Source organism: Alligator mississippiensis, chromosome 15, assembly GCF_030867095.1.
Source record: "Alligator mississippiensis isolate rAllMis1 chromosome 15, rAllMis1, whole genome shotgun sequence".
NCBI classification, from domain to species: domain Eukaryota; kingdom Metazoa; phylum Chordata; order Crocodylia; family Alligatoridae; genus Alligator; species Alligator mississippiensis.
The window spans coordinates 9,973,503-9,994,671 of record NC_081838.1 but is presented as its reverse complement, the minus strand read 5'-3'; the positions used below and the strand labels follow the sequence as shown (position 1 = coordinate 9,994,671).

The 21,169-nt window shown below is 48.3% G+C and overlaps 1 protein-coding gene across 2 annotated transcripts; it reads right to left on the bottom strand.

The window, feature by feature from the left end:
• Window positions 1-14,040: 14,040 nt before the first annotated feature.
• Window positions 14,041-20,854, bottom strand: AQP2 (aquaporin 2). Of its 2 annotated transcripts, XM_006275689.3 has the most exons (4): window positions 20,342-20,849; window positions 17,272-17,436; window positions 15,794-15,874; window positions 14,041-15,028 (listed from the first exon to the last, which is right to left on the bottom strand). In XM_006275689.3, the coding sequence occupies exons 1-4, from the start codon at window positions 20,702-20,704 to the stop codon at window positions 14,813-14,815; spliced, it is 825 nt and encodes a 274-aa protein (XP_006275751.1). In that variant the 5' UTR covers window positions 20,705-20,849; the 3' UTR covers window positions 14,041-14,812. The 2 variants fall into 2 exon arrangements, with proteins under 2 accessions (XP_006275751.1, XP_059574165.1); XM_059718182.1 differs by lacking the exon at window positions 17,272-17,436 and having other exon boundaries at window positions 20,342-20,854.
• Window positions 20,855-21,169: the final 315 nt, after the last annotated feature.

Here is a 21,169-nt window from a genome sequence, read left to right as displayed (position 1 = left end):
CCATGCTCCACTTTAAAGGAGGCTGCATTGCAGCTTGGGTGAGCCATTCTTACCAGACAAAGCCATTAAAATCCCTTCGGGATTAGAGATGTTAAAAACTCAAAGGCATTTTAATGATCTCTCCAGCCTGCATGTCCCTCTCTAGTGGGTGGAATCAGAAGTGCACGTATTCAGTGCTCCATATTGCAAAACCGTGGGTGATTCTCCTTTACTGCAAAGGAAGTGCTGTCTGTCCTGAGAGCAGAAGGGAGCTGCGCTCTGCTTCTGCTGCCCAGAAGGTCCAAGTGCACCGCATAAAAGTATAAGTGACGGAGATTTTCTTCTAGTCCAGCTCACAATACCCACATTGCTCCAGTTCCCCTGATCAGGAGACAATGCCAAAAGGAAAATGGTGTCTGTAATCTAGAAACACTTCTCACACCTGGCCCTGCTGGCAGATTTTGGTGAAAGTTTCGCAAGCTAGTTATTCAATATACCCTGGCCAGCTTCCAGTGTGAGTTAATTGTTTTCCACTTCCCTGAATTTCTATCTGTAGTTTCAGTTGGATGCCATAAACCTGATTCCTTCCCCAAGAACTCACTCGCGGTGTTGCTAGTCACGGTTGTGTTCTGCCCCAGAAGTGGCTGCATTTTCCCAGCAGGCAAATGACTGACACGTAGGCCGACCCTACTTCAGGCTCAGTGACCACCCTGCCCTGCCTTCTGCCCGGGCAGGACAGGAATAAAAGGCATTATTACTATTACTTTTCATTCCATCCAGGAAGAGCACGCAGCAACTGCTGCAGCGTCCTTAGCCTGAGGAAGGGTTTCTGAACCCGAAAGCTTGCTTAATAACTATTCTCCAACCATTTGGGTTGGTCTAACAAAAGATATCAAATTCACCCAAGGAACCTTGTCTGCCTATATCCTTAGACCAGCACGGCTACAACCTAAACCCTTATTACTATTAAGGCAGCCTCATAGCGTCCCTTTTGGAGGCTACTAGCAATATCATTCTAGGATTGGTGTTATCATGCTCAAACTCTATTGCTCTGTAACAATCTTCCATTGAGCCTGAATGTGAAGATGGGGAGTCGGGGTGACATGAACAGGGAAAACTCCCAGGCTGCACTGGGGATGAATGGGGGTCGTTCATCATTCTCCCTTCACACACCTGCTCAGGGACAAGCAAGCTACGGAAAGCTGAATCAGAGCTGCTTTCTCTGTCTGCCTGATAGGTGTGAACACTTGAAGGCTTCTCCAGCATTACACAACCAGCACACAGCATTGACATCCAGGTCCTCTTCTCCCATTGAGGCGTGTGTGTTATTAAGTGAATAAGTGCCATGCACATGCAGTCCCTAGATTTCTGATATGATTTACCTAAACCTGTACTAGGATGTTACTCATTTGGAGTCTGGATTTCCCACAGGTTTATTTCCATATACAATTTCCATGCACTGGAGTCTACCTAACAAAATGAGATCACTTCTCACTTGTGCAAGAGCCTATTTTTGTTCTGTTTGTACAGCATCATAGACAAGGGAGTCTTGGTTTGTGCCTGAGGTTCTTAGAAACTCAGTGGCTCGGCCCCATCACAGCCATGATCGCTGTTCAGAAGCGGGAAATCTATCCTGATGGAAGAAGGTTAAAAAAAATTAGCTGGTTTTCCAGTTGGCTCAGTTCACAAACATTTATTGATCACATCCTCCTTCCACATCATATAAGTGGATAAATGCAGACCAAAAAATGGGCACATCTTGGGTCTTTCTTCCTACTTGGCCATGTAGTCTAAGCACTGAAATGATAAATAGGAAGCGCTGATACACGTAATATGTAAAGTGACAAGGTGCAGAAACTGGGCCTCAGGTACTATATTGTGGCAAAGTGGCATGTGTAAGTAACCGTATACTATAGTGAAGTGGCATGTGTGTGTGACCATATGCTTTGGTGAAGTGGCATGTGTGTATGCAACCACATACTATGGTGAAGTGGCATGTGTGTTTGTATGTGACCATATACTATGCTGAAGTGGCATGTGTGTGACCACATACTATGGTGAAGTGGCGTGTGTGTGTATGTGACCATATACTATGCTGAAGTGGCATGTGTGTGTGACCATATACTATGGTGAAGTGGCGTGTGTGTGTATGTGACCATATACTATGCTGAAGTGGCATGTGTGTGTGACCATATACTATGGTGAAGTGGCATGTGTGTGTGTATGTGACCATATACTATGCTGAAGTGGCATGTGTGTGACCATATACTATGGTGAAGTGGCGTGTGTGTGTATGTGACCATATACTATGCTGAAGTGGCATGTGTGTGTGACCATATACTATGCTGAAGTGGCATGTGTCTGTGACCACATACTATGGTGTAGTGGCATGTGTGTATGTGACCATATACTATGGTGAAGTGACATGTGTGTGTGTATGCGACCATATACTATGGTGAAGTGGCATGTGTGTATGCGACCACATACTATGGTGTAGTGGCATGTGTGTATGTGACCATATACTACGGTGAAGTGGCATGTGTGTGTGTATGTGACCATATACTATGGTGAAGTGGCATGTGTGTGTGACTATATACTATGGTGAAGTGGCGTGTGTGTATGCGACCATATACGATGGTGAATGGCATGTGTGTATGTATGTGACCATATACTATGGTGAAGTGGCATGTGTGTTCGCGACCATATACTATGGTGAAGTGGCATGTGTGTATGCGACCACATACTATGGTGTAGTGGCATGTGTGTATGTGACCATATACTATGGTGAATGGCATGTGTGTGTGTATGTGACCATATACTATGGTGAATGGCATGTGTGTGTGTATGTGACCATATACTATGCTGAAGTGTCATGTGTGTGTGACCATATACTATGGTGAAGTGGCATGTGTGTGTGTATGTGACCATATACTATGGTGAAGTGGCATGTGTGTGTGTATGCGACCATATACTATGGTGAAATGGTGTGTGTGTGTGTGTATGTGACCATATACTATGCTGAAGTGGCATGTGTGTGTGTATGTGACCATATACTATGGTGAAGTGGCATGTGTGTGTGACTATATACTATGGTGAAGTGGCATATGTATATGCGACCATATACGATGGTGAAGTGGCATGTGTGTATGTATGCGACCATATACGATGGTGAAATGGTGTGTGTGTGTATGTGACCATATACTATGGTGAAGTGGCATGTGTATATGCGACCACATACTATGGTGAAGTGGCATGTGTGTATGCGACCATATACTATGGTGAAGTGGCGTGTGTGTATGTGACCATATACTATGGTTTTCATAGATTCATAGCTTCATAGACTGTAGGGGCTGGAAGGGACCTTGCAGATCATGGGGTCCTGTCCTCCTGCTCTAGACAGAAAGACAACTGGGATGAAGTGACCCCAGTGAGGTGACTATCCAGTCTCCTCTTGAAAACCTCCAGGGTAGGGACTGCACCACCTCTGGAGGGAGTTTATTCCACACAATCTGGACACCCTGACTGTGAAGGAGATTTTCCTGGTATTAAGCCTGAAGCGGCCTTCCAGGACTTTATATCCATTGGTCCTGGTCTTCCCCAGGGGTCCCTAGTAAGCAGTTGCACTCCTCTGATGTAGTGGTAAGCCACTATCAAGTCCCCTCTCAACCGTCTCTTCTTTAGGCTAAAGAGGCCCAGGTCCCTCCGCCTTTCCTTGTATGGCTTGCCTTGCAAGTCCCTGATCATACGGGTGGCTCTTCTCTGGACCCTCTCAAGTTTTTCCACATCCTTATTGAAGTGCGGCGCCCAGAACTGGATTCAGTACTCCAGCTGCGGTCTTACCTGTGTTGAGTACAGCAGGAGTTTCGCTTCCTTAGTTTAACACGAGATGCATCGGTTGATGTATGCCAGTGTGTTATTGGCCCTGCTGACCACCGCATTGCACAAGTGGTGAAATGGCATGTGTGTGTGTGTATTACCACCCCCAGCGGGCAAGAATTAGACCTGCTCAGCCATGCATTACCTGTCCACTTGTTGCCCAAGGTATCGAATTATTGATCTTTCTCCTGCGGTTACGAGTCATTGAGAGGGCATTGCTTCATTTCCTTTCAGTTGTCTTTTGTAGTAGAGGAGCAGCTGTTCTGGCTGGGGGGCAGGATGAAGTCTTACAACAGTGATGCTATGGCAGCCCCTGCTTGTAGGCTTGCCCCAAACATCTTTAGGGAAGAGAAAGACGTGACAGTGCTATGATATCATTCAGGTACCACAGCTGTGCATGAGGCTTGTGTTGGACCACAGAGGAGAAGCCTGGTTCTCCGAAGCCCTGTTCTCCTGCACGTACATGGCGGTGTCGTTTTGACCCGTGCAAATAGTTGCACAGTTCTGATACGATGCTATTTCCCACCCTGTTTGCACAGCAGTGCAGATATAGGCCTGCATCCCTACCCTGCAGACAGGAGCAAGGCTAGAAAGGAGTTCCCGTCTTCCTCAGAAGTGGATCTGAATCATAGCCCCAGCTCCAAATACATTGCACATTTTCAGGAGGTTGGGAGGCTGGGACGGGGGTTGAGTTCCTGTTCCCCCAGTTCTGGGGTTTCCAGAGGTGTTAACATCAGGATCCGGAGACGTGTGGCTGTCGGTTCTAGCTGTCACCTCCCAGGTGGGAGACCATGTGAACTGAGCTGTCCAAGCCAGTCACCTGCAGACTTTTGCAAGCTGCAATGGTTTATCCTCTTCATATGTGAGTTAGATGAAAGATTACTCATCTCCTGGCTCTCTGAAGTCACTCCCTCTTTACTGACAGCCACTAATTAGCAGGCAACACCCATTCAGTCCTTCCCTAGGCAAAAGAGATGGCTTCCAGTTGGAATTAGCAAATTGCTGACACTTTCTCTCCTTTGAACTACAAGAACAGACCCCAAGGGAGCCTTCCTCCTTCAGTGGGAGTAATGCTGTGTGTTTGGTGTGTGTGTGTTTAGGTGTACAGTGTACATCAGGCTGGGATTTAGCAGGCCTGGCTTTTATTTCCAGTTCCATGCCATGCTGAGCAATACTCCGGCCCGTGAACCAGGGAGCATCTCTTGCTGCCGTTTTGTCTCAATTAGGAAAAGTAGTTTGGATGAACTGAAATCTCGACCCTTTCTTGTTGTTTAAATCATACGTCTCTGCTGATCCGTGCACAGCCGTGTTCAGATCTGTGCTCCTGCGCGCACAGTCTGTAAAAGGGAAGGTGTAGTCTGTTGTCTGTAGACAAGCATCTCCCAGGTCTCGCCACAGGGCTGCTCCTGACTGCTGTCTTTCATTCCAGAAGTAATTGCAGCTCAATTAAACTTTATGCTTTCTGCAAAAAGAGAAATGAGATGCCGTGCTTTATAACATCATATCCCCCACTTCTTGCTGACCCCCCGGCGGCTACCAGATCACCTCTCAGCCTCCTCTTGTGGAGGCTGCAGAGGTTCAGGTCTCCCAATCACATAGGGTTTTTCCTGTAGGCCATTAACCAGATGGGTGGCCCTCCTCTGAACCCTTTCCAGCTTATCCACGTCCCTTTTGAAGTGCGGCGACCAAAACTGGACGCAGTACTCCAACTGCGGCCTGGCCACTGTTGCATAGAGGGGAAGTATCACCTCCTTGGACCTGCTTGTGATGCATGTACTTATGCAAGAAAGAGTGCGGTTAGCTTTATTTATTACCTCTTCACATTGGTGACTCATATTCGACTCCAAAATGAATGTGAATCATCAATGCGAGGAGGTAATAAGTAAAGCTAACCTCACTCTTTCTTGCATAAGTAGATGCATCACAGACAGGTCCAGGGAGGTGATACTTCCCCTCTATACAGCATTGGTCAGGCTGCAGCTGGAGTACTGCGTCCAGTTTTGGTTGCTGCACTTCAGGAGGGATGTGGATCACTTGGAAAGGGTTCAGAGGAGGGCCACCTGTCTGGTTAAAGGCCTACAGGAAAAACCCTATGTGGACCCATTGGGAGACCTGCACCTCTTCAGCCTCTACAAGAGGAGGCTGAGAGGTGATCTTGTGGCCACCTACGAACTCATTGAGTGGGCAGCAGGAAGTGGGGGATATGATGTTTACCAGGGCGACAGTCGGGGTAACTAGAAACAATGGACACAAGTTAAAAGAGGGCAAATTCAGGCTGGACAGCAGGAAAAAGTTCTTTACAGCGAGGGTCGCCAAAATATGCAATCGGCTTCCAAGGGAGGTGGTGTTGTCCCCTTTCTTGGAAATATTCAAAAGGAGATTGGACAGACACCTGGCTGGGGTCTAACTGTGAAACTATAACTGAAGCTGGACACATTTAGACAAGGACAAGGCACAGATTTCTCAGAGCGAAGGTGATTAAGCACAGGAATGGATTAGCAAGCACTGTGATAGATTCTCCATCGCTGGCAAGATTGGATGATTTTCTTAAAGACATGCTCTAGTTCAGTGGTGCCAACCTGGTGGGCCAGTTGGGTGGTGCCTGGTCCCTCTGCAGGCTGCATCTGACTGGTGGTCCCAATCTGGCACCCAGGCAGGCTTGGCGGCACCCCATCCAGCCACGTGGAGCGGGGCAGGGGTAGCCCAGCCCTGATCTGTCTGTGGAAGTGGGGTGGAAGTGGGGTTCACCCGGCCCAACCTGGGCTTGCAGGGGTGGAGGGTGCATGGCCTGGCTTCATGGGGGAATGGGCTGCTCCGATTAGGCTCCAGGGGAGGAGGAGGGTGTTTTGGCCCCTATCCAGCCCCATGGGAGAAGGGGTATGGTCCAGCCCTGATCTAGCTGTGTGTGTGGAGGGGATGTGGCCCAGCTCCAATCTTCCACGTGGATCTTGGGAATTTTGCAGTAGGGGACGGATGACAGTATTAGCTCCCAGGGGAAGATCAGTTATGTGGGGTTGGGAAGCCACACCATATGGTTTTATGAACCCCCGCCTGGCTCTGAAACAGCAAAGCTGCTATACAAGTATAAAATGTTAATATTCCCTCAGTAACACAGGGTCTCCTCTCTTTGTTAGTGACGTCCCTGCAAGTTGCTGGGCACTGCATGAACACGCGTGCAAGTTGCTGGGTGCTGCATGAACGCGCGTGCAAGTTGCTGGGTGCTGCATGAATGTGCGTGCAAGTTGCTGGGCACTGCGTGAACACGCATGCAAGTTTCTGGGTGCTGTGTGAATGTGTGTGCAAGTTGCTGGGTGCTGCGTGAATGTGTGCACAAGTTGCTGAGCACTGCATGATCGTGCGTGCAAGTTGCTGGGTGCTGTGTGAACACGCGTGCAAGTTGCTGGGTGCTGCATGAATGCACATGCAAGTTGCTGGGCGCTGTGTGAACGCATATGCAAGTTGCTGGGTGCTGCGTGAACGTATGTGCAAGTTGCTGGGTGCTGCGTGAACGTATGTGCAAGTTGCTGGACGCTGCGTGAACGTATGTGCAAGTTGCTGGACACTGCGTGAACATATGTGCAAGTTGCTGGGTGCTGCATGAACGCACATGCAAGTTGCTGGGCACTGCATGAACGTGCGTGCAAGTTGCTGGGCGCTGCGTGAATGTGCGTGCAAGTTGCTGGGTGCTGCATGAACGCACATGCAAGTTGCTGGGCGCTGCATGAACGTGCGTGCAAGTTGCTGGGCGCTGCGTGAATGTGCGTGCAAGTTGCTGGGTGCTGCATGAACGCACATGCAAGTTGCTGGGCGCTGCATGAACGTGCGTGCAAGTTGCTGGGCGCTGCGTGAATGTGCGTGCAAGTTGCTGGGCGGTGTATGAACGCGCGTGCTTCAAGGCTGATCCAGTGTGGAAGTTCCTGTGCTCCTAATCATTCCTGAAGCATCCCGAGCACCTTCTGACATAGCTCCATGTTATTGTCCCAGTGGGACAGATGCATGGTGGGGGCATAAGGTCACACTGTGGCGGGGGGGGAGGGAGTAGAGCTGGGGTTAGAAGCCAGGACTCCTGATTTCTAACCTTCACCCTGTCACCTCTTTAAGGGCATTTGCTTCATTCCATTTGCAAAATGCCCCTCAGGTGTTGTCCAAGCACAGCGACCTCCCTGGTTAAGTACCCTGCTTTTTTTTTTGCAGCCGCTAAACAATGGGAACTGGCCTTGGGAAGGAGCCACCAAGGAGCAGATTTTCCCCCGGGAGCCAGTGCTTCTGTTGAAATGCCCCATCCCCAGCCCTGTCTGACCCATTGACATTTAAACTCTCCCATGATTGTTGCAGGGCCCAGGTATCTGGTATCTGAGACAGCTAAGAAAAAAGTGGATCCAGGAAAAGGAGAGACATTTGGAAGGCAGGGGGGTCCCCTTCCTTCATTTCCATGTGAATGTAAGTGCAAAGTGAGTGCACAGTGGGCATGATACCATGTCAACCCTCCTTTGCACCAGAATCTGGCCTGGTGGCTTTGCTTCCCTGGGAGGGGAATCTCAGGTTCACACAGGCAGACAACTGCATAGTCCCTGGTCTCAGTCAGGCGCCTGTTGCTCTGCCCTAGGAAGCAAAGAGCAAATTAGCGCAGCAGTGTTTTTGGCCTATCTGGCTCCACAAGTGGCTGAGCAGCGTGGGGCTGATCCAGTGCAGGGTAGGTCAGCAGGTGACATCTCTGACCTGCTGTGATGCAGTCACCCTGTGCTCCGGCCTGACACCGTGCACTGGATCTGGCCGCGGAGCAACCGCAGATGCTGGATCTGGTTGGCCCCAGCTCCATGCGCTGGTGTGATCCAGTGCAGGGGCTATGTCATCCACCCCATGGGGCTTCCCACGGATCAGAAACTTGGAGGGCGCAGTGACAGCACTGGGACTTGCAGCAAGTAATGTTCCCACTGCTCTTCTGCTGCCATATTTCCAGATCTCTGGGGAGTGCTGTGGGCAAATGCCTCTGCAGCAGATTTGGCCCCCGGGCCATAGGTTGAGCACCACTGAATTAAAGCACGAGGAAGAGCTGGACTGGGGTTGCCTTGCGGGCTTCTATCTCATCCCCTCATTTGATCTAAAATGCAATATATGTATTGTGTTTAGTAAAATAAGCAGAGGGATTTTTTTTTCACTTTTATTCTGAATTGATCTAAAATTATTTTATTTTCTAGGGGTTTTTTGGCCTAGCCCCTGAACCAAAAAAAAATATCAGTTGCTCACACAGGTCTGCACCTGGATCACTGAGGGTCCCAAATAGATGGACTGAGAAACTTTATGCCTTAAGGTTAGATGTGAATGATAGTGATCCTATGAGGCTACAAGCGAGTTGCACTGATGGCTGTGTAAGGGAAGTAATATGTGGGTTGGAGTACTACAGTGTGTGTGTGTGCATGTGTGTGCGTGCATGCGTGTGCATGCATGTATATACATCTATTCCCTGGTGCACCAGAGCAGGGCATAATTAAATGGTTTATCATTCTCTCCAAGACAGTCTGTTTAACACTGAACTCTGCACAACGGTATTATTTTCTGCACTCTGCTCAGGTTCCCAGAAATTCCAGTTCTGTGTGAAAATCCCCTGATGCCCCTGTTGGACTGGAAATTCAGCCAGCAGGCACAAAGGCAGCACGCAAAGCTGGCCTTTGATACCGACCAGCGACGCCGTCTGCTTACAAAGGATGGGGCAAGAGAAGCGTGGAACAGATGCTGGTAGGCCCTGTGGGGTGTAAGGGCAGGGTGATGGCCGGGGATGGAATGAAATGACCTGGGAGCAAGGACTTGTTGTGATCCTGTCTCTGGGTAGAAAAGAAGTTCTCAGCAGCTGCTCTTATCTTCCTGCTGGATCTTGCAAAAACAGCAGATTCCATGTTGGCACCTTGCACAACAGCCCCGCTCACGAGGCCAAGCTGGCTCTGTTGTCTGGGAGAGCAGGGCTAGTATTTAGGGATGGTAGGCTAGCACTTCAGAAACTGGGGCGCATAGTTTCTGAAGCTAACATGGTGGGTACGTTTTTGCGCCCCAGTTTTTCCATCAGTGTAGGTGGGGTGACAGTACTGCCTCTCAGGGAATCTGTGCTGCGCTCAGGAGAGGTAGAAAATGTAAGTGCCAGGGTAGATTTGTGAAGGACTTTCACACATCTAACGAAGAACATTTATGGTGTGTGCACTATATATATAATATTTATCCATCCATCCATGCAACCATGCATACATCCATATATATGTGTGTGTGTGTGTGTGTGTGTGTGTGTGTGTCTGTATAAGTATGTACATATGTGTGTGTGTGTGTATATATGTATATGCGTGTGTATACAAGTGTGTGTATATTTGTGTGGGTATGTATGTATGTGTGTACAAGTATTATGTATGTGTGTATATATATGCATGTGTACGTGTGTGTATGTGTGTGTATAAGTATGTATGTATATTTATGTGTGTGTATATGTGTGTGTATCAGTATGTATTTATGTGTGTGTGTATATATATGCGTGTGTATATATGTGTGTATATGTATGCATGTATGTGTATATATGTGTTTCTGTATTTATGTGTGTGTATAAGTATGTATGTGTGTGTATGTATATATGCGTGTGTGTACGTGTGTGTATAAATATGTATGTATATATATGTGCATGTGTCTATTTATGTGTATATATATATATATGTAGGTGTGTGTATATAATGTGTGTGTACATGTGCATGTGTATTTATGTGTGTGTGTATATAATGTGTGTGTATATATGTGCGTGTATATGTATGTATGTGTGTGTATATGTATGTATGTGTGTGTATATAATGTCTATCTATCTATCTGTCTATCTATCGATACACATGTGCATGTGTGCACATATATGCACATACACTTTGGTTAATTTGTAAGGTACAAATCCACCCTGCTTTCTCCTTGACTACAGAGTGACTAACTACATCTCTGCTCAGATCCTGTAGGCCTGGACCCGTAAAGCATTTAGGTGCAAGAGATGCTCTTGAACTTTGGAGTATAATGTATCTCAGTTTTTCAGGTCGTACATTAGCAAACCTTTTGTTTTTACTATAAAAGTAAGAGTCAACAGCATATCCCAGCTAGGAACAAAAAGCCTAAAGAATTTACTGGGGCATGTGTTTTGCTAGGTCACCAGCAAATACCTGCCTTTGAAGGATAAGGGTGAGTGGAAAGTTGGAGACTAAGCATTTCTTTGCTTTAACATGCAACCCCTTTTTTTTTTTTTGTAGCAGTTTTCAACATCCACCAACTCTCTAGCTTGCCTGTTGTGATCTCCTCATGGTCATGACCCACCAGTTGAGAAACACTGGTCTTAAACTGACGTCTATTGTGGCGGAGGGATAATAGCCCGAGAATGCTTGTTAAACTGAATTACCTCTCTGTTAAAACAACTGTTTACAGAGGCACTGCAACCGCAGGTAGCATGTGCACACAGACCGACTTCCCGGTATCCTTTCCAAATTCATCTGGCCTGCAGCCTTGAGTTCTTCTGTCTGTAACCTACACAAGAGATTTTACTGTCCTTTCTCAGTTGCACACATACTAATTTGGAAATGCATATTGCCAGTCCAGGTATTCAGACATCACAGGTCGTGTCTCCCATAAAACCATGTGACTGACTAAAAAAATAACAGTGCTTACATTTTTTTTTTATTGGCCTGTTTATGTCCTGGCTGCTATGGTTCATGTTTTCAAGCATTTTCTTCAAACTGAGAGGCTAGAAAAATCCTTTTTTTGGTTTTAAAGGAGAGCAGAGGTTCTCCCCTAGTAATGGAAATAAGCTGGGGTGTTAGGAAAAGCCCCAAATAGTGTGAAAAATGACAGTAGTGCAGACGTCCACTACCACGCTGTGACAAGCATGGCACTCCAACATCAGAAGGCCTTGATGGCATTATTAGTGCTGTTGTTGTTAATAATACTATTAATAATAATAATACTTTTACATTTTCTGTCTCAGGCCAAATCCGTTCCAAATTCTCAGTCCTGCAAGTCTGTGTGGCGCTACCACCGGCAAGTCTCCTTCTTCCCAGACTCATCTGTCTGAGGCTTCAGATATCGCCAAAGCCATGGCAGCTTCTTACATGCAAACGCCAAGCCTGGAGGTCTTGGAGTTCAGATGACCGCTAGTCTTGCTTGCCGTGAGCCTAACAGCTGAAGGAGCAAGCTAGGGGGAAAGCCGGAGAGCAATCCCCCCTCACCATAAATTGTGTAGCTGAGATCCTCCCATTGGGAGGCTTTGGTAGACTCTGGCAGGGGTCAGCCTGCCCGCAGTGCAAGGGACAGGCCTTCACCCTCTAACAGCACCAAGTCCTTCAAGGCTGAGAAGAAGGGGATCTCCCCTGCCAGGTCAATAAACCCACCTGGGCCAAAACCATCATCACAACTGAATAACAGCGACTTGTCCTTAGGCTAGAAAGAAGCAAAAGAGTGGCTGCGTGCCTAGGGGGTGAGACAGCTTCTGCAGACTGTGCTATTTGGAGAAGGAGACCTGACCGGCACCATGGCCATGAAAGGCATATTAGGGTCCCACCTGCGATTGCCCTGGGCTCAAACCCATGACCAGTGGGTAACGGCCAAAGTGATCTGGACAGGAGTCCAGGAAGAGAAATAACCTGCGCTGTGAAATCTCCCGTGATGCTGAAGACGTGCAGTATTCTGGTACTGATTGCTGCTGAAGGGTAACGGGATGGGTTCCTGATAACGGCCTGGAGCCATCTCCGAGAGGCTGGGAGTGGCCATTTCTTAAATGATAACCATCTTGCATTTGTGTGACAACAGAATGGGTCTCAAACTGCTTTACAAAGTGCTTCTTGATCACCCCCACAAGCAATGGGCTGGAGGCTTTGGGCTGCAGGCCCCAGTGGAAAAAACCCACAGATGCAAGGGAGAGGGAGAGAGAAGGCTTTTGAGCAACAATTTCTATTTCCTTTCTGATCTGGTGCTCGCACCTGATACAAAGGTGCTTGACAAAGGTTGAATGAATGAATAATGCATGGTGCAGACATGCTTTACAGGTAGATACAAGCACCATCTGTAGCAGGTGTTACAGATGGTTATGAGCCAGGCTGATGCACCATCAGTCTAGTGACCTGCCGGATTGTAATTTATCTGAACAAAAAGGCAGACCGTTTTGTCTTGGTCCTAAGGTTTTCCCAGGACCATGTGACATCTGGGACACTGGGTTAGGTCTCTGATCTGAATTGCATTGGTATAAAGTTGGAATGACATGCTGGGTCATATTCTCAAGCAGTGCAAATTATCACAGTGGAGCTGTCAGCGGGTCAGGCTTGCACTTCAGATGCCCCCTAGTTTGGGGCCAAGAGGCCAAAGGAGCAAGCCAGAGAGCAATCCCCCATTGGCATAAATTGTGTAGCCGAGATCCTCCCATTGGGAGGCTTTAGTAGACTCGGGCAGGGGCCAGCCTGCCTGCAGTGCAAGGGAGAGGTCTTCACCCTCTAACAACACCAAGTTATTCAAGGCCGAGAAGAAGGGGCTCTTCCCTGCCAGGTCAGTAAAACCACTTGTGCCAAAAATCACTTCATGGTACCTCCCCTGCCAAGTAACCGCCCTGAACAAACTAGATGTCTTAGGTGATATTACTGGTAGGCAGGCTATTTTGTTCCTCCCCAGAAGTGGCTGTTTTTCAGGGGCATTTGAATGATCCCTGTGATCCTCCTTCTATTAATTATAATTGCAGAGTAAATTGCTGTTCATTGTGACTAAGAATAGCAGGTGTCACACCTGTAAGCAGGCCATAAAACAATTTTGGATGAAAAATGCTCTGTAAATCAATCTGTTATTTATTTTTATTTGATTTATGCAGGTCGATTTAAGACACGTACAAATAGCATCGAGGTGCTTTACTTGCAAATGAATGCAACGCATCTTCAGACATATTAAAACTCCCTATTCCATAGCCCTGTTTAGTTTCATTTTAGCTTAATATGTGATGACAGATAATAAATAAGTCTAAATCAGAAGAGATTTAGTACCAGAAGGAAAAATAAAACGAGGAATAGTAATTATTTACCCCGTCTTGTTTCCGGGATAAATTCTGAGACAGTTTCTTTGGGTTTTCTGATGACCTTGGATTACATTTTTCCATAGGAAAGTCACAAATAAGAAAAAGGAATTAAAAAGAGAGAGAATCAGGGATTTAAAGGATATCTTTTCTATTAGTTCAAATCGCCTTGAAATCGGTGACGTCTGCAGTTCAATGTACAGAAAGGCAAGAGTTTGGGAATCGATGCATTTTAAGTCTGGACACCGAATGGTTCACGCTATCATTGCTTCAGCTGTGACAGAAATGCAGAGAGCCTGTGATGGAAGAGGTGCTGGTTACACCGAGCAAGGGGCAGGTGGTAGGTCAGGAGCGATGAAGCATGGCTAGCCCTCCACCTCATCAAACGGCAATAATAAAGTCTTGTGTGATGTCTTTGCAGGTTCAAAACTCTCAATGAGCATTCATGCAGCGCGCTGAGCGAGGAGGTGTTGTCCTCACCGAGCGGAAGGGAAACTGAGGCACAAAGAAGGTAAGTTACTTGCTACACAGTGTATGGATGGCAGAGCTGGGAAAATGACCCGGGTGTTTTGTGTCCTGTTGCTAAGCATGAAGCCGCTAGAGTTTCCTGGGAGGAGTGGGTATCTGTTTTGGGCACAGATGACTTGTTCCTGGCCCTTCATCCTCACATTGAAAGCTGGGTGGGCAAATTTAGTTCCCCCGGGCTAGAGGGTCAGCTTGCAAGGGGAGCAAGCCTAGGGTGGCTCACTGGGCATCTCCCCTGGATACAAAAGCCAAACGCGGGCAGATGGCAGCACCTGTACTCCTAGGGGATACTTGCCACTTGTCTGAATGCGCTATTGTCTCTAAGGCATGTGTCGGAGGGTACTGCTAGCTCCGGTAGACCAGGGAGCCACGTGGGCATGGCTAGACCTTCTCCGTCATGCCTCTGGGCATGGTTTGAGGGGAGTGGAGCTCCACAGATTGTCTCCTGCGGGCTTCACGCTCCTCCCAGTCCTCCTCCGGCTCGAAGCCTTTGAAGATGGCGAGTCTCTCGGAGAGCGTCTTGGTGTGTGGGAAGAGAAGGTAGTTGTAGATTAGGGAGGCAGCCAGTGCCCCGACCAGTGGTCCCAGCCAGAAGACCTGAAGTTATGCGGAGAGGAATAAAAATGCAGCTGCTGATTGAAGGGAGCCTAGAATAGGCACGAAACCTGCCTGCAGCTGAATCTGATTTGCAATCTGCCTTCCTGGGGGTTTATTCCTCGTTTGTGGCTTATGGCTCGAAGTTCAGCTGTGGGACAGGGCTGGGAGATAAGATTCTTGCACTTCTATTCTTAGCCCAGGTCCTAGAGGTTATGTTAAAGGTGGGGGTGGATGTTTGACTCCAGGGCTCTGGGAGGGCATGGTGTTGAGCCGTTAGAGTAAGGCCTTGGAGCGGGGCGGAGGGTTATAATCGAGCTCAGCTCTTTTGGTTCATTGACACAAACATCTGGTTGTGCCCCCAAACCCACCCAAAAGACCCGGTGCGAGACTGCACTGAGCCCAACTCAAACAGGAATCAGGAGGGGTTCGCCTGGCATTAACTCTAGCTAGACTCTGCAGAGGTTTGGCACCTCTTGCCAAAAGGGGCAAACCATACGCCCCTTTTCCTGTTGCAACACTGCCTGCTTGGATAGGCAGTTAGACCCCCAATTGCCCCGCCAAGGGCTGCTGAGCTCTGCATCTTTATTGGCAACCAGAGCCTGGTATAATATGAGGACCTCCCTTAGCTGTTGTAGTTTTGCAACACATGTGTGTGTGCGTTGTTTTGCAACCAGGCTAGCTCTTGGGGTCCTAAAAGTGTTATCACTGGGGGGCCTCAGTGAACATTTTTGGCATGGCCAAGAGGTGTGGAAACTGGACCCTTACCCAGTGGTCGGTGAAGTCTCCCACAATCACCGCGGGGGCAAAAGACCGGGCCGGATTCATGGAGCAGCCTGTGTAGTTGATCTAGGAAGAAACAGAGTTGTTTGTTAACGTGATTCCCTTTTGGCATTGAGAAGGGTTGGAAACGTCTCAGGGTAGCTATACACGTGTTGCGGGGGGCAGTGCTTTAATTAGCGCGGTTCTCAGAGACGCGGTGCCATGTGTATTCAGTGCCCTGCGGTGGGGGCACTTGAACTAAAGCTCGTTCGACAAGCGTTCGTTAAGGCATTTTGAAACATGGGGGCGCTGCTACATGGGACGCGGAGGGTGCTGGAGCGTGCTAATGAGCATGCTCCAGCAGACTCGATTAATCTGGTGACCCTTACAGAGAAAGGGTGCCGATTAATCAAGTCCGCTCCAACACATGCTAATTAGCGTGCGTTACAGCAGAAGTCCATCAGGTGTATAGGTGTGTGCGATTGGCATGATTCACTCGTGGAGCAGAGTGATTCACCCTCCATCCTGCTTGCATTATTTTAGCAAGCAAGTGCCTGATGATTTCTATCCCTATCAGTAGTCCTGTATGTCCTGAAGCCTTCATTCATGCATCTTGCATCACAGAGGAAGACCCCGGCAGCTGGAAAAGATGAAGCTTGGTGTGACTGGCTTCTGCTGGAGAGGCTATATTGGTGGGGGGGAGGGAGTGTTGCAGGCCAGTGTTTGCTCAGGGACTGATTTATGAATCTGTGAGAGCAGGAGCGTGGCCCTGCATTCGAACAGCGCGCAAAAGCTCTTGAAGGTGCAAAATAGGTCGGCACAAATCTGTTGCTGTTGCATGCGATTCATGTGGGGTATTCAAAACTAGAAGGTGCCGCTTTACTCCTCCACGGTGTCTCCGGCTGGAAAAATGGTAGTGCCGAGGGCTCATAAGTTCCAGCAAAATGCACAGCTTAAGTGCTAAACGCAAAGGACCGATTCCTTTGTCTGCAGACTTTTTTTTACCTACCTTTGCTTTAGTTCCTTGCCCTAAGGAATCCACCTCCCATGGGGGATCACCAATCTTTGCAAAGTGCTTTGAGACCCTTAAAAGCTGCAGAGCAACAGTGTAGTGTCCCCTGTCCCTAACTAGGAGAGCTGTCTGTCTTCAGTATGTAGATGGCCCCCTTTGTGAGTATGGCACCAGGGTGACTTGCAGTATTTAAACCGTGCACACTGGGGCAGTGCAACCCCCCACTTCATGCTACACGTGGAGCAAAGTTTTGAAGGTATTTAGATGCCTGACTCTCGCTGGCTTCAAGGTTGTGCAAGAAGGCTGTCAGAGCCAAGCATCCAACTGAGGCCTCATTAATGCAAGCTCTATTCACTGGCCTATTCTCTTTCTAGAGATGACGGTCTCATTAAAGAACGGCAGGTCTTGGATACAGTTGCCTAATGGATCTACAATGCAAGAGGTTTTTACACTGCATGGTTGTGATACATACTCCCAGGAGATGTCCCAGGGCGACAGAGAGGCCAATGGATAGGGCTGGAGAACCCACGTTATCACTTCTGCGGTCATCAGTGGATGCAAAGATGCACAGGACCAGCTGGAAGGTGAGGAAGAGCTCCATGGTGACTGCCTGCCCTGTGGTTGTCTCGTTGTACAGCTGAAACAAGAGCAAGGTTGCGTCTCAGGAACAGGAACCCAACCAGGTCCTTCAGATCACATCCTTCCTGAATCATAGTATAAAGCAGAGCTGGGCAAATAATGGATGTTTTGGCTCTGGCTGAAGTCAGAAACAAATTGGGAAAGCTCTCTTTATCAGGATGGCTGTGGACAGATGAAACATGCACTGCTGTGTCGTACCCCTGATTCTTCCAGAGGTTATTCTCCAGCAGATTGGACAAAGTTAACCCAGTTTAAGTGCTTGTGTCATCCTTCTCCTACTCGTTTACACCAGTGTAAGTCTGCTTACATCAGCATCGACAGTGCATTTATCTGCATCCTTTGTGTTTGAGAAAAAAAGAAATCAGGTCTTTGGAAATCCCACTTTTATTTTGTCGTCATGTGAAAAAATCACCAATTCTCTCTTTCATAAACTGGGACACATGCATTGCACCTCGAGTGGAGGCTTTCCAGTAAAGATTTCCAGCAATTGCTTCCCAGATTAAACTGAATCTGACCTTGCTTTGAGATAACAACCCTGTTGCAGAGCTTGATTTTTTTCTCTTTTAATCCCATAGAACCAGCAGCACCACTGGATATGGCTGGTTAAGTCAGTAATTTGTGGTGCCAGTGGTGCTTTGAGTCATGCTCGAGATGTTATCTAGGTGCTGCTTTCCCTGCTGGAGCCTGAGATGTACCTTTTTGAACACCGAGGGTTTATGCAGATGTTCTTGCAACCACTTCACCTCTTTATCTGCCAAGAAAGCTGATCTCAGCCATGCTTGTGGAGATCCCAAGGCTTTCATAATTTCATAGTTGTTAGGGCTTGGAAGGGAAGTACTGCTTAGTGCAGTAATTCTGGATTAATACCAATGGAAATGAGTCTGGGTCTATAATAGACTTTTTACCAACTGTTAGTCAGGAGGTATAATGCCCCCCAAATAATTATATTGGTAACTCCCTTACTGAGAATGCAAGTTTATTGGTGTAAAGATTCAGCAAGGATTGGGAAGAGCTGGCTTCCCAGAGCTCACCGGTGTGTCTGCTGTACAAGCCTTAGCCGTAAGCATCCTGATCTGGCTGACTTCTAAGGATACAGCCCAGTGAGCACCAATGTAGCACTCACAAGCAATTAAAAGGGGATGTTAGCTCTATTTCTGTGAATTAAACAATTTAGGGATGCTAAAAGCTTTCAAGCATTAGTGACCTGGATTCAATTCAAATAGCTAGATCTCTGCAAAGATACAAGGTCTGCTTCTACTTGCCCTGAACCTTGTGCAATCCTTGCCATTCTGTGAAAGAGTATAAAGGTTTCACTGACTCAGACGGTGGAGCCAGCTAATGCAAACTAAACCCAGCGGGCCAAGCGTCTTCTACTGCGGCCCCTTTACACCACTCTAGCAACCTAAAGGGGACATAAAGTGGTTACAAAGGTAGTTGCCTCTCACTTTAAAGTCCCTTTGCTGTCAGAGGGAGGGTTATAGGGGGTGCTGAGTATAAAAGGAGGATCTGGCTTCATGGCATCTGGCCTTGGACATCTTTCTACCTGTGTAAACGGTTCCACAAGGGAGATGGCAAAAGAGATTTTTAAAAAAAATTGAATTTGTATCTGAGGCCAAATTAGGCAAAACTAATTCTAAATCCAAGTGTTGAACAACCTGGAGTCAAGAGACTCGAGGGAGGGGGGGAGGGAGGCTGCCATGTTAATGGTAGTTCAGCGGGACATCCTCATCCCAACTCCTTGGGTTCCCTGATTTTCATGCCTCTAAGTCAAAGCTTTCAGGATTGCCTCCCTATTCACTCCTGTGGTTTTGTTGTTGCACCATGTCTGATCCCAGAGTCCAGTCTTAGTAATGGGAGGGAAGCTAACTGATGGCATTGCCAGGGCAGACATGGCCATTGGGTACTGTGAGAAACTAGAACAGGACAAAGTAAGTGGGGATTATCTGATGAGAAGCACCGATTACATTAAAAACAAAACCCAAAAAACCTGCCCTGCTAGCCCTGGTGCCAAGGAGCCTGGCATGGCACCAGCAGCCTGAAAACACTGGCAGAACATCACATGGTGGAGAGGCATGTTTCCACACCAAAGCTGCACACACACAGATGGCTGAGGCTGGAGGAGGGGAGTCCACAGAAGTCAGGATGTTCCCAGGGTTACATTAAGCCAGCCGTTCTAGGAATGGCCACGTGTGTCACTGACAATCAGAAAGTGGCATTTTATAGGTGTCAGTTCCCTGGGCCGTGGTTGGTGGCACTGTCCTAGTGATCAGAGTAAGGGGGGACAGGGGGACAGGGCTTATGGGGGGCTGTTCCCATGTTTTCTCTGAAAGCAAACGGAGCCAGATCATGTGCCAGCTATTAGCTGCCTCGGTGTGATCTTATTCCACCCTGCTTGAGTCCCTGAAAAACAGGCCTTGCGAAACATGGGTGGATCCTCCTATTCCTCGTTGCTTCGTGTGATGTAACGTGATGGTGCGTTACAAAACTAGGCACTTTGATGTTCTTGTCAGGGGATGAGCCAGGTACAATATAGGACTGCATTCAGGTGCCTAATTGCTGGAGGAGGATTTGGCCCATGGTGTATGAATGGAGCACAGCACTGGGTGGCAGGACTGATTTCTAATCCTAGCACTAGGAGGGAGTACGGCTGAGCAAGGAGAACTTCAAGCCGGGACTCCTGGGTTTTGTTCCCCTTGCTAGACGGGAGTGGGGTCTTGCAGCTTGAGCACAGGGCAGGGTGGCAGGACACATGGGCTCTAATCCCCACCGCCAGGACTCCTGTATTCTGCTTGCAGCTATCTATGTCCTCCCTTTGCCTCTCCCATCTTCCCTAAGCCCCCAACCCCGACCCCCCCTTCCTGTACCCCTGAAAGGTCCCACGCTGGCACTGGCACGGTCCTTACCTTGTTGATGGCCAGGTTTCCTCGGATGGCTGGAGGGGTGATCTCGTGCAAGATAGCTGCCCCAGCAACCCCTCCCAGGATCTGGGCCACCACGTAGAAGACAGCCCTGAGGAAGGAGATGTGCGAGCCGACGAGGCAAGCAACCGTCACGGCTGGGTTGATGTGGGCCCCGCTGACGTGCCCCAGGGTCTGGACCAGCGTGGCGATAGCCAAGCCGAAAGCCAGCGAGATTTGCAGGATGGTTGGGAGAGACAAGGGCCAGCTGAGGGCAGAGCCCAGGCCGAAGAATATAAAGAGTAGGGTGGCTATGAACTCGGCAAAGACGGCGCGGGTGAAGGCTACGGAGCGGAGTTCCCACATCATGAGGCGACCAGTGCTGGGGCTCAGAAGACCTACTCTACCAGCTGCTTCTCTTGGCAGCGATCCCTGCTCCTGTGGCTGCTCCCTGCAAGGATGCTAGGGTGCCAGATAGATGTATATATATGCTGAAAATCCAGGGATCTCCTGCTGACAGAGGTGGGGCCCAGGGCTTAGGAAACCTGATGCTTTATCGTCCTTGTTCCAGTTGACGAGGCTTCAGACCCTGCCCCCTCTATTAAGTGGGGAATGTGGCATGTGCCAGCCTCGGGAGCCCATACATTAACTTGGAGATGTCCGATAAAGCGCTGGTCTGAGCTGCAACTTCCCCTTTCCTCAATGCCATTTTAAAAGGTCCCTAATCTTCGGTCATTTTTTTTTCTCCTCTCCCTCCATCCCACCATCATTGCAACAGGGAGAGGATAGTAAGTCAGTGAGGCTCTGGGGATTGATCTGAGTCAGAAATCTGTA

Coding starts and splice junctions, on each gene's coding strand:
- AQP2 (XM_006275689.3), bottom strand. CDS start 20,704: ATGATGTGGGAACTCCGCTCCGTAGCCTTCACCCGCGCCGTCTTTGCC. Junction 17,437..20,341: donor GAAACCTGGCCATCAACAAG/GTAAGGACCGTG, acceptor CTCTTGTTTCAG/CTGTACAACGAGACAACCAC. Junction 15,875..17,271: donor CCCTGGGACATCTCCTGGGA/GTATGTATCACA, acceptor GTTTCTTCCTAG/ATCAACTACACAGGCTGCTC.